General features: G+C 40.6%; 1 protein-coding gene across 1 annotated transcript in view; it reads right to left on the bottom strand.

The window, feature by feature from the left end:
* Positions 1 to 16,242, bottom strand: part of stab1 (stabilin 1) — a 124,924-nt gene that overhangs the window by 69,063 nt on the left and 39,619 nt on the right. The window contains exons 37-50 of the mRNA XM_055225063.1: positions 16,052 to 16,165; positions 13,428 to 13,623; positions 11,755 to 11,850; positions 11,358 to 11,403; positions 11,202 to 11,281; positions 10,348 to 10,473; positions 10,076 to 10,149; positions 9,904 to 9,975; positions 8,586 to 8,705; positions 8,111 to 8,158; positions 7,671 to 7,751; positions 7,455 to 7,601; positions 5,124 to 5,258; positions 2,602 to 2,661 (exon numbers count right to left, since the gene is read on the bottom strand). Of these exons, the coding sequence (XP_055081038.1) occupies positions 2,602 to 2,661; positions 5,124 to 5,258; positions 7,455 to 7,601; positions 7,671 to 7,751; positions 8,111 to 8,158; positions 8,586 to 8,705; positions 9,904 to 9,975; positions 10,076 to 10,149; positions 10,348 to 10,473; positions 11,202 to 11,281; positions 11,358 to 11,403; positions 11,755 to 11,850; positions 13,428 to 13,623; positions 16,052 to 16,165 (1,395 nt within the window). The remainder of the gene's footprint in view (positions 1 to 2,601; positions 2,662 to 5,123; positions 5,259 to 7,454; positions 7,602 to 7,670; positions 7,752 to 8,110; positions 8,159 to 8,585; positions 8,706 to 9,903; positions 9,976 to 10,075; positions 10,150 to 10,347; positions 10,474 to 11,201; positions 11,282 to 11,357; positions 11,404 to 11,754; positions 11,851 to 13,427; positions 13,624 to 16,051; positions 16,166 to 16,242) is intronic.

The raw sequence follows: 16,242 nt of genomic DNA, 5'->3' as shown, positions 1-16,242 counted from the left end.
ATCTTACCTTCCTCTCAAAAATTCTAGAACGAGTGGTGGTGAAACAGCTCTGCCGCCACCTGCAGGACAATAATATATTTGAAAAATTTCAATCTGGATTCAGAGCTCACCACAGCACAGAGACTGCACTGCTTAAAGTAACAAATGACTTACTACTAGCTGCTGATAACGGGCTGGCTTCAGTCCTGGTCCTACTGGACCTCAGTGCAGCGTTTGACACCATTGATCACAACATTCTACTGCAGAGGTTAGAATGTGACATTGGAATCAGAGGGACCGCCCTCAAATGGTTTAAATCCTATCTATCAGATAGGTACCAGTTTATTAGTATAAACCAGAGCACCTATCCCTGTTCTAAAGTAGCCTGTGGTGTTCCACAAGGATCTGTGCTTGGTCCAATCCTATGTACTCTGTATATGTTGCCATTGGGTAACATTATCAGAAAACATGGCATTAATTTTCACTGCTATGCTGATGACACTCAGCTGTACTTATCAATGAAACCAAATCAGACTGATCAAATAAATAAACTCAGTGGCTGTGTGAAGGACATCAAAACCTGGATGACCTTGAATTACCTGCTCTTAAATCCTGAAAAAACAGAGGTCATTGTCGTTGGTCCCAAAGGTCAAAGAGATTCTCTGTCGGATCAGATAATCTCACTCGACAATGTGAATATAGCTTCTAGCCCTACTGTAAAAAATCTTGGAGTCCTATTTGATCAAAATCTCTCATTCACAGCCCATATAAACCTAGCTCGTAAAACTGCATACTTTCACCTGCGAAATATAACTAAAATTAGAAATATTTTACCTAAAAACGAAGCTGAAAAACTCATCCATGCATTTGTTACTTCCAGACTTGATTACTGTAATTCTCTGCTCGCCGCCTGCCCCAAAAGTACTATAAGGAGCCTCCAGTTGGTCCAAAATGCAGCGGCCAGAGTCCTAACAGGAACTAAAAGAAGAGACCACATCAGCCCTGTACTAAAATATCTGCACTGGTTTCCTGTCGAGCTTAGAATCAAATTCAAAGTCCTCCTCCTGACATACAAAACCCTAAACGGTATGGCCCCATTCTATCTGCAAGATGCTATTGTCCCGTACCAGCCAAACAGAGCACTCCGCTCTCAGAATGCAGGACTATTAGTGGTTCCTAGAGTGTCCAAAAGTACAGTGGGAGGGAGAGCATTCAGTTACCAAGCTCCTGTGCTATGGAATCAACTCCCTGCTGATGTTAAACAGGCCCCCACAGTCTCTGTATTTAAGACCAGGCTTAAAACCTTCCTCTTCGGTATAGCTTATGACCAGGTTACTTAGTGAGGGAGTTAGGGAGTGACATTAAAACCCGGGATAAGATAGGCTCTCTTCTTCTTCCCGCCTGGCCCTCCTCCAACCACCTCCCTCTCCTCCTCGCCTGGCTCTCATCCTCCTTGCACGGCTCTTCTTCTCCTCGCCTGGTCTTCCTCCTCCTCGCCTGGCCCTCCTCCGCCCCCCTCCCTCCTCCTCGCCTGGCCGATTTTTCTTGTTTTGTCTGATTTTTCCCGTTGTTTGATTTCCCTGTTTGTTTTTGTGTGTAGGCAGCACGGTGGCTGAGTGGCAACACTCATGCCTCATAGCAAGAAGGTTTGGTTCGATCCCCAGGTTGCCCAGGCCTTTCTGTGCGGAGTTTTGCATGTTTCTCCCCGTGTCTGGATGGGTTTCCTCCAGGTACTCCGGTTTCCCCCATCAACCAAAACATGAACGCACTTCGAGACAACTGTTGTTGTGATTTTGGGCATTACAAAAATAAAATGAATTGAATTGAAAATGAAAAATCTTTGAAATTGTTACAGCAGATTGTGGATTTGTAAATGTAAAATTTCTTTTGCTCGTGACTAAAAACAGGGTATCACAAGCAAGGTAATATTTGATGAAGAGGTAATGCTTCCATAGGATGAAATGGTGTGGCTTAAATATGAAGCCAAACAGCCGCATTAATATCACTCGTGTCCTTAAGTGTTTACAGTCCAGTTGTGTTTTAAAATTTGACTACACTGTTAGCTTGGTTGTCTGAGTGTGCTTTGTCTGTGTGGCCATGACGCACGCAGAGTTTTGTGCGTATTTGTGCATTGTTTTCAATCAAACCTTCAACATTCTTTACTGTTACAAATTCACACATTCACTTGATTTGTAGTTTGAAATGGTTAAAAAAGGTGGCATTGGGCATGGGCAGGAGCAGACGGGTGTGTGTGAGGGGAAGAGAGAGAGACGCAAAGCTTACTGCTCAGTTAATGATGCATTTTGCATTTAAATCAACAAAATTCACTTTTGTCTCATAATAAATCTGTGTTCTTTTATCTATCTTACACACCCTTTATGTGTTATTTAAGGAAAAATCTAAATTTATCCCAATTTATTAGCAGCTTTGGTTTGATTAGTTGGAACAGGTAATAATACCGTCTATCGCCGTATAATTTTGCGACAATATGACAATGTTAAAATATGGAGATCGCCTAACTCTTATAGCAAAGACAATATCAGATAAAAACTGTGTGTTATGCCTTTATTAATCACTCTCTTCATTCATCCAAGGACTACATCACTTCCATGTCAGCGTTACCTCTATGAGTTTGTAGAACTTTGTATATCCATAGAAGACAGCAGCTTCTGTGATGTTCATCTGTAAAAACAAAGATTACATTGGGTTGCTGAGTGTATTTCCTAATTTCCAACCATTACTATTACCAACATTACATCTTGTCAATCTTGTTTATAACTGTCAGCCTATTGTGATGAAAATGTATGTCTCTTCATGCTGCAAAGAAAATATTCTTATCATATGTCTTTGCAGAAAAGCATTTGATCTGTGTCAGTCTGTACGAGACCCCGAGGACCATAACATGTGTGAAGGCTATGTTGTATCCTCCAGGAAAGCCATTGTAGTTTTACCTGTCCTCAGGTGTAAAAGTTAATGAACATATGATTGTGAACAGATGTGACCCTTCTTTTGTAACGTATCATGTTTGTCATTCTGGTATAAATACTCAGCTCAGATGCTCTGGGGAGGAAAGGCTCTGGACAGGCCTGGGCCCTGTCCTGTCCATATCTGTTGTAACAAAGCATAAGCCTTTTTGTTTTACATAACTCACTCATGAAGCATAACTCAGGCTTCACAAATGTATTAATTATTCATCAAGAGATATAATATTTTTCCACAACAATAATGGTGTCAGACGTGGGAACGAATGGTCGTCCAGAGGACAACGCAGATGGAATTTTGTCTTTTAAGAAAATTTACTTGAGTCGTTTTCTTATTGTCATGACCCCGGTCTGTCTGTCAGTTTTTTGTGCATTTTTTCCCTGCCTGGTCACGTGTCTGAGTCTGGAACTGGGGCGGAGAGCTGGCTCCCCCCGTGCACACCTGGAGCTAATTCCTAATCAGCCGCACCTGGGGAGAATAAGAGGAGCTAGGACCTGACACTCAGCGCCAGATTGTCCGCGTACCTGAGTGGTATATCGCTTGGCTCAGTTCTCATTGTTGCCTGTCTTGTTTTATGCTTACTGATCGGATGTTCTACCTTCCACCAGACCCTGCTCCCCGAACCCGTTCTGCTCTTCTGCCTCAGACCCAGCTCAACTTTGCCGGTACAGTTCGCTCTGTCTCAGACTCCGCTCCACACGTCTTGCTTCCTGGACCCGCTCCGCTCTCCTGTTCCGGACCCAGCTCCTCCCTGCCGGTACTGTCCGCCCTGTTCCCGTCTCCGCTTCACCCGCCCTACTCCTGGACCATGACCCGATTCACCTTTTGATCATCATTCACATTCTTTTCACCTTTGTAAATAAACACTGTAAACTTTCCCCAGAGTCCTGTATCTTTGGTCCCCCCTACAAAAAGCGTTACAACACTTTTATACATTTGATATTTGATAATGTCGGGGTGACAGTGGCTCAGTGGTTAAAGAGTTGGTCCCCCAACCTGAAGGTTGGAGGATGAATGTGCGCGAATGATTGGTGGTGGTTGGAGAAGCCGATGGCGCAGATTGGCAGCCCGCTTCCTTCAGTCTGCCCCAGGGCAGCTGTGGCTACAATAGTAGCTTACCATCACCAAGTGTGGAAGTGAATGAATAAAGACTTGCACTTTGACAAGCCTGTAAAGAGCATTACAAGTGTAAGCCATTATTATTATTATTAATTTTTCATTTGGAACCTTTCAGCCTTTTTTTACACTATTTCGGTTTACCGGTTTGTTTACTAGCAGGCCAAAGTGGTATGTATATTTTCCATGCATTTATATGCAATTTTGTGTTTACATGTAATATGAGCCAGAACTTATGTTATATTTTATGTGTTTGGTAGTTCTACGGTGTGAACTGTGATGAAGATGCAAGACCATAGTAAACATCAGTGAAAAGAACTTTCGTGTCTCTCGTGTTTGTGGACAAGCCAGCATATGTTACTTTAGCGTAGCATATCTGTATAACTATTAATATCTTACATTAACATACCAGTCCATTGTCTACGTGTTATGTTAGCGTGCTGTACTGCTATTCAGTCTGTTATTGTCTATTTTATTGTTATTATTACAACTTGGCTTTAAAGATAAAATGTCTGTTCCTGGTCTTAGATTTTGTAAAATAAATGTAGTAAATAATTGTAGTCCAGTGCAAACTTTTTTCTTTTTTTTTTTTTTGTTACAGGACGTGTAGATGCTGCATAATTTGTCTTTTTTTTCTTTACATAGTCATATGAAATAACCATGCTAACAACACCAATAACTAACCAATAACAGTTTTGTGCTTCACAAAATGTTTGTTTCAGAATTGCAGTTTATCCAAAGTCTTCTCCTATAGCAGAAGACAATTAAGCCAGCACAAATGTAATGTATGATTAATTATTCATCAAAACATATAGTATTTTTTCAATCACAGCCTCTAACTTTTTCTATAAACCAATTCAGTTCATGTCAACTCCAAACCCATGCCACCCAGATGTTTCAACCATATCCTACAACAGCAGAACCACCATCCTCCTCAGCTTCCCCATTCATAACCACCCCTTTTTAGAGCCTTATGACACTCTCCTTTTTTGACATTGCTAACATCTCTATATGATATAACCTGCTAAAACAATGTTTGTCCTCACATTGCTGGCTTCGATCGGAGCCTTGTCCTGGAGAGTGTAGGGAGCGAGTAGAGTCTCTATGTGGTGGATCACTCCATTTGCAGCAACATAGTCGCTACGTACAATGCGAGACACATCATTGATCCACAATGAGCCCTGCAACAAATACAGTTTCCAAAATATTACTGTTTTTCAAATGTCTTCTCTTCACTACTCAAATATGTTACTGATTCTAAGCAATTAAAGGGGATACGTGGATTAATTTGATTTTAAATTTGAATTTAAAGTGTACTTCAAAGGACAATTTACATCCTCATGAATGTTTGGGGTTTTGGACATCAATATAATTAAAACTTATAATAGCAATTATGTTTAATATACTGGTAATAGTTTCATACTTACTGGACCATCACCATTACACATGTTAGTAGCGACTCAGGACTAGGGGTGGCCAATATTGACAAAAAATAAATATCCTGATATATTTTTCTTCAAACAATGCATCAGGGATGTGTTGAAATGTGTCTGTAAATGTCTTGGTTGAAGTCTAGCCCAAAACATCAATGGATCATAAAATTAACTATAAAAGTGCAGAAACATGAGTTTACACTTGATTGCACTAGACGTTTCTGTTTGTTTTTAATAATTTAATCATTTTAATTATAGACATATTAGAAATACTCAATATTCATTTTTTTTCATATCTCCAAAACAAGGACTGTGATATCATCCAATTTCCTATATATCTCCTACCTCTTCTCAGGAGTGTGAGGGGGTACTCAAGACAAAAAAAGGCAGGAAAGCACTGAACTAGAGGATGAGGAAAAAAACTACCCAGATTTATCTTAATTTAAACTAACTAACTTATTTAAATTAGAGGTGGGTCATGATATTGGAAATGGTTGATATCACAGTTGTTGTTTTGGAGACAAGGTCCTCTTGCTGTAATGGGACAGGCCTACACCATGGACTTCCACCGCCATCTTTGAGCGTACGATACATACATTACGTACTTTATTTTTAATTATGTATTATTTAATGGAAGAAAAGTCAAGTTGTCGTCGTTGCTTGCTTGTTTCTTTCTGTTTAGATTGAATATCAATAGGCAAATATAACGTTCAAGGTGATTTTTTTCTCAATTGTTGCTACTTCATAGCTTTAACAAAATATACCTTGTGAAAACATAATAACAGAGACAGAGGTAACAATATAATTTTTACATTCATAGTCTATAAACCAGAGAACACTGATTAGTTGTACATATATTGGGATATTGCAGTTTAACGATTCGGTATTTTGGCCAGTGGCTACACCACTTTAATAACAGTAGAGGGCACTGTTTCCCTTCTATGCTGTGCCAGTTCTTTTCATCTTATTATTGTAAAGTATTTTCTAGCAGTGCAGCACTACATCAAGCTAGTATCTTGATTTACTAACTACATGAAGGTAAATGACACGTGCCCAGCAGGGGCTGCAGACCTATGGAACATACCGGAACTCATGAAGATTTTGTGCACGTCTCAGGACTCTCTTCTATCCTTGCCTGAAAGTCCCTTGCTTCATTGTTCACATTACCTGAACTCATTAAACCCTTCTGACTTTATGTTTCAGTATCTTGGTCTTTGACACTTACAATAGAAATGAACATTCTTACATTATTCTTATTGCAATAATAATTTCTAATGCTAATAATGTCTTCTTATTGTCTAGTAATAACTGTACATTCCTTTATTCCATGTAACCCCCCTCCTTTTTAATCATCAAACGCACGGCCTGTACTTATCTTTATTCAGATTTAACAGTTTCATGTCGCACTGTTGTAGATAAGGTAAACCAGTACGAACATTTGAACGTGTATTGCGCAGCGCACTCCATTTTCTTCTCTTTTTTGCATAGTCACGGTACATGATGGGATATAGCAGTGCGTGAAGTGTGCATGGATGTACGCTTCGGTTACGGCTGATCTCCATGGAAAAGCTGGAAAGGGCAAGGCACGTTTGTCGGGCACATTCAGTCGGGTGCATTGAAATGGGACAGCCCTTGTCGCGCCGGAATTTACGCAACTGCCTTTCGACGCACACTTCCAATGGTGAATCTAAGGACATTTTGGCGAATTGAGACACGGCCGTTATGTCCTGCTTGGTTATCGATTTGCGCCTGAAGCAGAGGGTGTGTTCTTATTGGTTACTTATTTGCACTTGAAGCAGAGGATGTGTCTTGATTGGTTACCTGTTTGATGCTGTAGAGAAGGTTGTGTCCTGATTGGTTGGCTGTTTGCACTTGAAACGGAGGGCGTGTCCTGAGTGGTTACCTGTTTGTACCTGAAGCGCAGGGAGCATCCTGATTGCTTACCTGTTTGTAGCTGAAGCGGAGGGTATGTCCTGATTGGGCGATGGCTCTGTCTGTAGTTTTGAGGTCATTGAAGGTCAGTGTTTCACAGGAAATTATGTGATATCGTACCATGTCTTTGAGACGCCCGTTCTTCATCCACTGAGTCACCTGGAGGACAGAGGTTAGACTCTAGGCAGTGAAGTGTAATAGGTGAAGGATAAGCCCATGTTTACTTACAATAGTGAGATTATTTGTCTCCCCTAAGGGAACAAACACAGTGTAGGGTCCATCCCCATAGATATTCCTGGTGCCAGACAGCTGCAGACAAAACGTTGGAAAGACGACTCATAGCAAATTTAATCATATTGTGGCAAAGAAATTGCATACAATTAATTTTCAAGATATAGTTGCTGAAACTAGTACTTTTCCAAGTTCCAATTTGCATCAACAGGTGAACATTTCAAATGGCCAGCTCTGCAGTGCCCATTCATAGAAAGATAGCCAAGCACTTTCAAATGTAACCATGGACTGCACAGTGAAAGTAGGTCGGCCGAGGTTGACTGCTTTTACACCACTCTTGCCCACTTCAGAGTCTGACTGCTGTGCTGCTGTTAGATCAAAAACTCTTTTGCGCCGAGTTCACTAGTAGCAACGTAAAAACACCCTTAGAGACCCACCGTAAACATTTGCCTGAGGAGAGAATTCTCCGTTTGCTGAGTGATTTCCTGAAAAACACATAAAGGGGTCAGAGGTCAAGGGTGTGCATGTAAGTTACAGGTCAGAGCCAGGGGAATGAAATCTAGATTGTACATTCCAATGGTGACCTACAGAAACTGAAATCCAAATGGCTCTTCCTTTGAAAATAACTAAGTACGATTAGTTGATGTCAGGTGATGATACAGGACATATAAATGCAGGCTGTTATTTAAGTAATAATAGCCTGCATGTATCTTTTTAAATGTGAAAAATAGTTATAAAAAATAATAAAAAAAATAAAATAAAATAAAACTATGGAAAGAATGCCATTTGGCATTCTGACAACTCTGAAGTAAATTGAAGCCTGACTGATATCTATTAAGCTTCAAAGTAGAGTATTTCAGGAAAAAAATGGTCATTTCCATGTCTCTAGTGTTCACAGGTCATGTGACTCACAAAGCCTACTCCGCCTCGACAGTCAAATCCATCCCCAATGTAGCCGCTGCGACAGGTGCAGTTTCTCTGGCCTTGGCCCAGATATGTGCAGTAGGCATTTCTGTTGCAACCACCATTGTCCTGAGAGAAACAGAAACCAGATCATTTACAATGCAGCTAAAAGATCAAAAACTGAAAATATTATGTAGTGTCCATCTCTAATTTAGCTGGGGATTGTTACAGAGGCTGCCAGATCGTCTTGTCATCTTCCTGTGTTTCTACAAGTCATCCTCCAGTTTATTTGTCCATGTATCCCCCATGATCCTGCTCCTTGGAACCACTCCACACCTCCGCCTCTGACACAGCTCACCTAAACGGGTATGAACTCCCCAGCCTCTGACCCCCACGACCCACGGCCTGCTCAAAGACTACAGCATACGACACTGCGCTCAACTGTCTGCTTCGTCAACCTTCATTTACATTTCCGTTTCTGTAAATAAACTTTGTTCTAACATTTTACCCCGAGTCTAAATCTTTGATTCCCCCAGTCGTTACGACACCCTATTAAGAAGTCAAACTCCACATTAATATCTGAATGTAACCAAGGGGATAACTGAACTTTTGACTCCAGAATTACTGCTTTAATTACATTATTCTCAAATCAATGCTTATACTGGCTCAAGTTGTTAACAAATTTAGATCACAACATTGCATCTTTTATCTTAAGTAATATATTTCCGAATCATCATCATTTTGATAAATAAAAGCCTCTTCTTTCTATGACTCTTGTCATCTATGTCGTGTTGTGAGTTTTGATCCATAACTGTTATAACACAATAAGAAACCTGGCTTGTGATCCATCGGGTATGGATTTTTGAGGAGTTACAATTTTTTTTACCTTCTTTCTCCAATCATATCATGGGCTACTAACCAAACTTGGAAAAGTGTTGTAACAGAGCTGGTGAACAGTTGGATTCCATTCCTGCAGGACAAAACCAGATCTGGAGCTGTCTACACTTATCTCTCTCCTTTTCTTATTTAATTCTGTCTATCGCGCTCTCTCTCTCTCGGCCTGTGTGTACTGGAGTGAACGGGAGCAAACCAGTTTGAGCTGGAATGAGCCAGAGTCAACCAGCCATTTCTTCAATAAACTGCACACTCTGGCCATAACCATAAATGGGAAAAAGGCAACACAGGGTTCTTGTGTCTATCTTTTCCAAGGATAATATTAAAACAGAATAAGTATATATTGTACTACTATTCTACTGCTATAATAACTAAAAGTAATATGTTTATGTTGTGGTAAGCTGCTGGTAAGTCATGTTCTGAAGGCACGTACATCTCTGCAGAGATTCACCGGAAAACAGTAACGACCTGATCCTCTGAAACCAGAGTGACACTGACACGCCGTCTGAAAAAGGAAAACAGCAGCGGTCAGATCAGTTGTCAGTGATGTCACTTCCTGTGTATGGCGAAGGATAGAGCAGAGGACAGATTAGGTATGGGCTTACAGTATTGGGACCAGTTTGGATGCACTCAGCCGAAGCGCTGCATCCGCCATTATTTACCAAACACCCATTGATCTCTAAAGGCACAGAGCAATTAGACATTATGATAATGCAAGGCAATGCCCCTAAGGTTACTTAGCAGATCTGGCTTAAAAAGTTTGGGAACCCCTGCTCTAACATAGTATATATACTGAATAAATGTGAAATTAAGTTCTGTTTTTGCACTTTTTGTTCCGCACTTCATGACTTTATACACCGTTTATTGTTGTGTATACCTATACAAACCACTCCATCGCCCGTGTAGCCTGCGCTGCAGCTGCAGGTGCGCTCCCCTGCTGACACTTTGGTACAAACAGCAAACGGTGAACAGCCTCCATTGGATATTCTGCACAAATCCAATTCTAAGAGACAAACATTTCACAGTCAATTCTCACCAAAGCAAAGAATTTCTAAACACTGAGTTAGAAATCTTTAAGGAATGTGTTTTATGATAAGAATGGGAGGATAGATTATGTGGTCTTTTGAAGCTGCTTTTTATTACCCAAATTGTTTAACATACCAGCCACACAGACCAGGACCAGTGAGGGAGAGGGAGCAGACTGAAGATGATTACTGAATTAAATATTTAAGTGGGACTAAACACCTAAACTGCAACCACAGCCACAGAAACAGAGCTGCTAAGCTGGACAGAGCCTGAAGGACTAAAGAAGTGAGTGAGGGGGAGAAGCCTGTCACACGGTAGCTGTGGCTACAGTAGCTTACCACCACAGAGTATGGAGTAAATTAATGATGACTAGTGTAGCAATTTGGGCACATTACAAGTGCAAGGCATTATTGTTAATATTATTACAGAATGCTATTAAACCACCATGTACATAGATTAGCAGCAAAAAAGTGGATTTACTGTCTATTCCAACTTTAAATGAGATTTATAAAGATAGGGCCACATGAGTTGAGATTTAGGAAGATCACTCCCACAAAAAAGCTTTCAAACAAGTCAAGTCAGAGGTGATTAAACACTCCAATCACAACACTAGCCCTTATGCTTCATGCACCGCACTGCTGTTTGTTCAGTGATCAATCAGCTAATTGCAGTTGTGTTGGTGAACGGCATTGTACTGGTGTCTACCTTCACAGTGCCTCCCATTGCCTTCGTATCCAGCCACACATACACATGCTGGAGCACTGCCCTGAGGCCCAGTGATACAGCTGCAGCAAACATGCATTATAGTAATTAGTCAACACAAACATGAGAAACAAGCTTCAATCAGGGACGCTTTCTTACTTAGCGTTTTGGTCACAGATTCCTCCACAGGCGTCATCTCGGATTTCTGGCAAACACAAATAAGAGAGTTTTAAAAATGTATTCTGAGGTTGGGAAATAGTTTCCCAACATTGTCAACAATCATACACACCCCACAAGCCATAATTAAAAAATCTGCATTATCATGCATTCCTTCATGGTTTTCTTGTTTGCAGTTGGACATTAGAAGCGCATGCTTAACCAACTAAGCATTTTACATTATATTGGTAATTTTTGAATAAATGATGTTTGACATCAGCTGAGATTTAGTTGTAATTAGTAATTTTAGAACCTTATATGAATTACATAGTTCTTATTGTTGAGCGCATATAGACAGCATTATGGCACTTGCCCATTGATCAGTTGTTATGTATTTTACCAATGGAGCAGGTGGATCCTTTCCAGCCTTTGTAGCAGTCACAGAGTCCACTTCCTGTTAGTCCATCAGCACATTTCCCATGGTCACATCGGCATTCTGAAAGACAACAGAGCCTGGAAATTCCATGGATCATAATGGCAGGCAGCTTGTATGGTTCAGTGGCCTGGCAAGTCCAGAATGACATCTCTCAGTATTTATTACACATCTAAGCCGTTTCTTCAGTTCCGCTCAGATTGCTGGTGGACACTGCCTTTTATGTATCTGAAGAGAGGGGGCCCTCCTATTGTTCTTTTTGTTTCCTTTGATTCTGAGAATGGAATCATAGATCTGTGAGGGATTATGTCTCAGGCCCCAATTCCTGTTTAAGGAAGGATTCCCTTTCCTAACAAAAACATCTTCTTTAGCTCCACCTCTCAAACCATTTCTTTTCTGTGGCTAAGATCTGAACTTTACTATTTTCAAAGGAGTAGTTAGCGGCTTTGAGATGGAGATGTACGGCAAACTGAGGTCCAGAGGAGCTCTCACGCCGGTGTTGGTACATTCTCATATGGAGTTGCTGTTTAGTTTCTCCAATGTACCGCTCATTGCGGTAAATTGATTCACACCATCCACTGAAGCACAAACTCAGGGTTATCCATACTCTACAACACAGAGCTCAAGTGGTACATAAAAGCACAAAGGGAAAAGTGAAGGAGGAACAACATGTGGAGAAATCCTTCTCTGCTTGTGGGTATCCCAAATGGGCCTTCAATAGATCTAACAGACCTCAAAAACAGGACAACAGGGAATCTGAGCCTAGGAAATAGTTGTAACTATCCCTTACACAGCAAATGTGTCTGGAAAACGTCAGAGAATTTTCAGACAGCCACTCCATAAGATAATGTACCAACACCGGTGCGAAAGCTCCTATGGACCTCAGTCCGCCGTACATCTCCATCTCAAAGCCACTAATCACTCCTTTGAAGATAGTGAAGTTCAGATCTTAGCCAGAGAAAAGAAATGGTTTGAGAGGGGAGTTAAAGAAGCTATTTTTGTTAGGAAAGGGAATCATTCCTTAAACAGGAATTGGGGCCTGAGACATCTCTCACAGATCTATGATGCCATCCTCAGACCCAAAGGAAACAAAAAGAACAACAGGAGGGCCACTAACGGTTGAATAGGGTTGTTAAAGCTGAAACTAGAGACAACAGCTGTGTAATTAGCCATTCCCTTCAGATAGATATAAGGCACTGTCCACCAGCAATATGACCAGAACTAAAGAAGCGGCTTGGATGAGCGGTGAAATGTCTACTCCTACAATGATTGTCCAGGTGACAGATTTAAACTTCATCTTTTGCTATGGTAACAGGTAGTGCATCAGAAACTATTTATAATCCACAGCTTCATTTTAATTATGATTGGGACAAATCTAATGTACATCAGAACTTCTGCATGCTGCTTAGCACTACTCTTCTGTAACTAAGACACTACTATTCATCAGCGGTGGGATTCCACTATAGAAAAGGTGAGTTGTGTCATCAAAGACTGACCACCAACACATAACTCTGGGCTCAGATGCAAGATGCTCTGATGCTGGCAGTCTGAGTGAGGTGTAAGGGTCTGTGGTGCAGTTATAGGTCTAGTTTCCCATTTATCCATTTTCCTACTCCAGTTTAGTTGTCTCCTGCACTCACGTTGGGAGCAGTTGTTTCCATATCTTCCAGGTTCACAGTCTTCACAGGATGTCCCATGGAAGCCCTCAAAGCAGCGACACTCCCCGTTCCCTTCATGCCCGTCCTGACACTGGCCGTGGTTTGAGCAAGGGCTGCCCACGTCACCGGGACATTTATAACAATCATGGCCATAATAACCGGGGCAACACGACTGGTCCTATGGCAAGACAAAGCACCACAGGAGCTTAAGGAGATTTCTTTACTTACTTTCATCTTTCATAATTCAAAATTTAATTGATTCTTTGCAGTGGGGTTTTTTTACATGCATGTCTATGGTGGAACGTTCAGCAGTTATTATGGTGACACAATTCACAGATTAGCAAACACTGTCGAAATCTTTTAAGATGGTCTGAAAACTCAAGAAAAAAATACAAAATGGATTTTGTCCTCAGGTATGGTTGGGTGCATTTTACACGCTTTTGACTTTGGCGGTCAATCATTTTGAATTCACCATCAAATGGCATGAAATTTGTTGAGGTGGTGGCTTTTTGGGTGATGTTTTAACTTTCTAAACCTGATCATCTGTAAAATGCCATAAAATTGTTTATTGTGATCCCTGTTTTGCTGTCCTTGTGTTCTCGCTCCCCCCTCCCTCACCTGCCTGTCTCCGGAGCTGGGCGCAGTCCTGACTCCTCCTGCGCGCACCTGCTTCCCATCAACGCAATCAACACCACCCGCCGTGGATAAGAGGAGTCAGGACCAGACACTCGGCGCCGGAATGTCCGCGTGTTTCACATCTCCGCCTGAGAACCAGCTCCGGACTCCCCCAGCACCCGCACCTCCGCCCTGTTATGGTCTTGTGTCTTACCTTGTCGTGCACTAGTGTCTCTCCGCGCTCACGGACCCGCACCCACGCTCCCCAGCTACTCTGGATTTATGAACTATGTTATTCTACTCTGGATTTATGAACTATGTTATTTGGACACTATGCTATGAAGCACCCTCGTTCCCCGGCCTTGTGGATTAATGAACTGTGGTTTCTATGAACACTTATTGTGAATAAAAACATTGTTAAAATTTCGTGAGTCTCGCACCTTTGGTCCCTACGCCCCGCTGGTTACGACATTGTTACATCTGTGCCATTAAAAAATGTGCACAGTACTTGGACATGAAAATGTTTTGTTCATTTTATATATATATATATATATATATATATATATATATATATATATATATATATATATATATATATATATATATATATATATATATATATATATATATATATATATATATATATATATATATGACTATAATGATGAACAAAACATTTTCCGGGATGTCCAACTACTGCGCACATTTTATGCGCTTAATGGTACAAATCTGATTCTTTTTTTGCGGTGCCAGAGGGTTAAACAACACATTTTCAGGAGCCTGTGATCAATATAAGCATTTATGGTAGTGATGTACAATAATGACATTTTAAGCCGATACGATAACCAATAATTTGGAGATAAGTAACATACATAATCAAAAACAAACATAATCAATACAGTAAACTGATAATACATGTTAAATTAATCTGATTTTTTAAATGTAAAACCTTTTTAAATTTGTTTGTTTATACAGGAAAATTCCTCTCGCTGCACCGCACATCCTCTCATTTGTTTATGAACCAGAATACAACTAGATCCCCACATAGTCCAAGCCCGTCAGCCTGATAGTCAAGCTACAGTACTAATACACAGACTGTCACAGTCTCGGCAGCCTGATGTGTTTACTTGTCATCGCAGTGAAACTTTTAGATGATCTGTTAGATCTAATGTGATATCTTTCCTCCTAACATAAACTAAGCCCCTATATGTAAACAGTTCTGTGCTTCTAACCCGGGACTGATCTGCGTGTGTATATCGAGCAGGGGGTGAAGCCGGGGTCAGAGTGCGTGCTCTAAGGAAAAAAACCTTAGAGGAAAAGTAGTTGAACCAGTGTATTTTGGGCTTCTAATTATCAGATTCAAGTACAAGTGAAAAATATTATTATTGGAATTATCAGTGTGAAGTCATAATTGCTATTATCGGCTGATAATTATCAGTGAAAAATATTATTGTGCATCCCTAGTTCGTGGTCTTATTTTGGGTGTTTGATTTTCAATGAAAAAGGTGAGAGTGACTGAAAAACAGTTGGCTAATGCTAGCTAGCTTGTGGCTGCAATTTTATTGAGAAACTTGTTTAAAAGCACAAATCATCTCTCCTGTTGTAGTTCCAACTAAGTCAGCTCTTTCTGGCCAGATTGTGTTAAAACAAAATTCAGATTAAAGTCTAATTTAAGTAACAGAGCTTCAGACAGAGTAAAGCCTCCAGTTAGCTTCACACCCCCATGAAATGTTGATGACATCAGCTGCAAAGTATCAGTACTTATTTAGGTACCACAATGACACCTACACTTTTTTTTAATACAAAAGACTAATTTGTAACACAACACAATAGTCATTACATGTTAGCTAAACTCACATCATATTTAAAATTTTCAATCAAATTCAATTCACTGATATGCTAATCAAATTTTACTTTTTGGCAATGTTTTTTACATAATCCACATAAGTCCTTGGATATACAGGCCTATGTCTATTCAGCTGAGTTCTTACTGTGGTCATCTGCAGACACCTGATGACACAGCCTGGCACAGACTTGAACCTAGAGCCGACACGTTTGCGGTATTTACAGTTGGGCTTCATGTTGGAAGGAAACTTTATCATGACCTGTAAACACCACAAATATGAGTGCGAAAAGATGGTTTATCGGTTATCAGACAGCAGTCATATACTGGTCATATAGT

The sequence above is a fragment of the Periophthalmus magnuspinnatus genome, chromosome 10 (genome assembly GCF_009829125.3).
Source record: "Periophthalmus magnuspinnatus isolate fPerMag1 chromosome 10, fPerMag1.2.pri, whole genome shotgun sequence".
Taxonomy (NCBI): domain Eukaryota; kingdom Metazoa; phylum Chordata; class Actinopteri; order Gobiiformes; family Gobiidae; genus Periophthalmus; species Periophthalmus magnuspinnatus.
The sequence above is the reverse complement of the archived record's forward strand: the minus strand, read 5'-3'. Positions and strand labels throughout refer to the sequence as shown.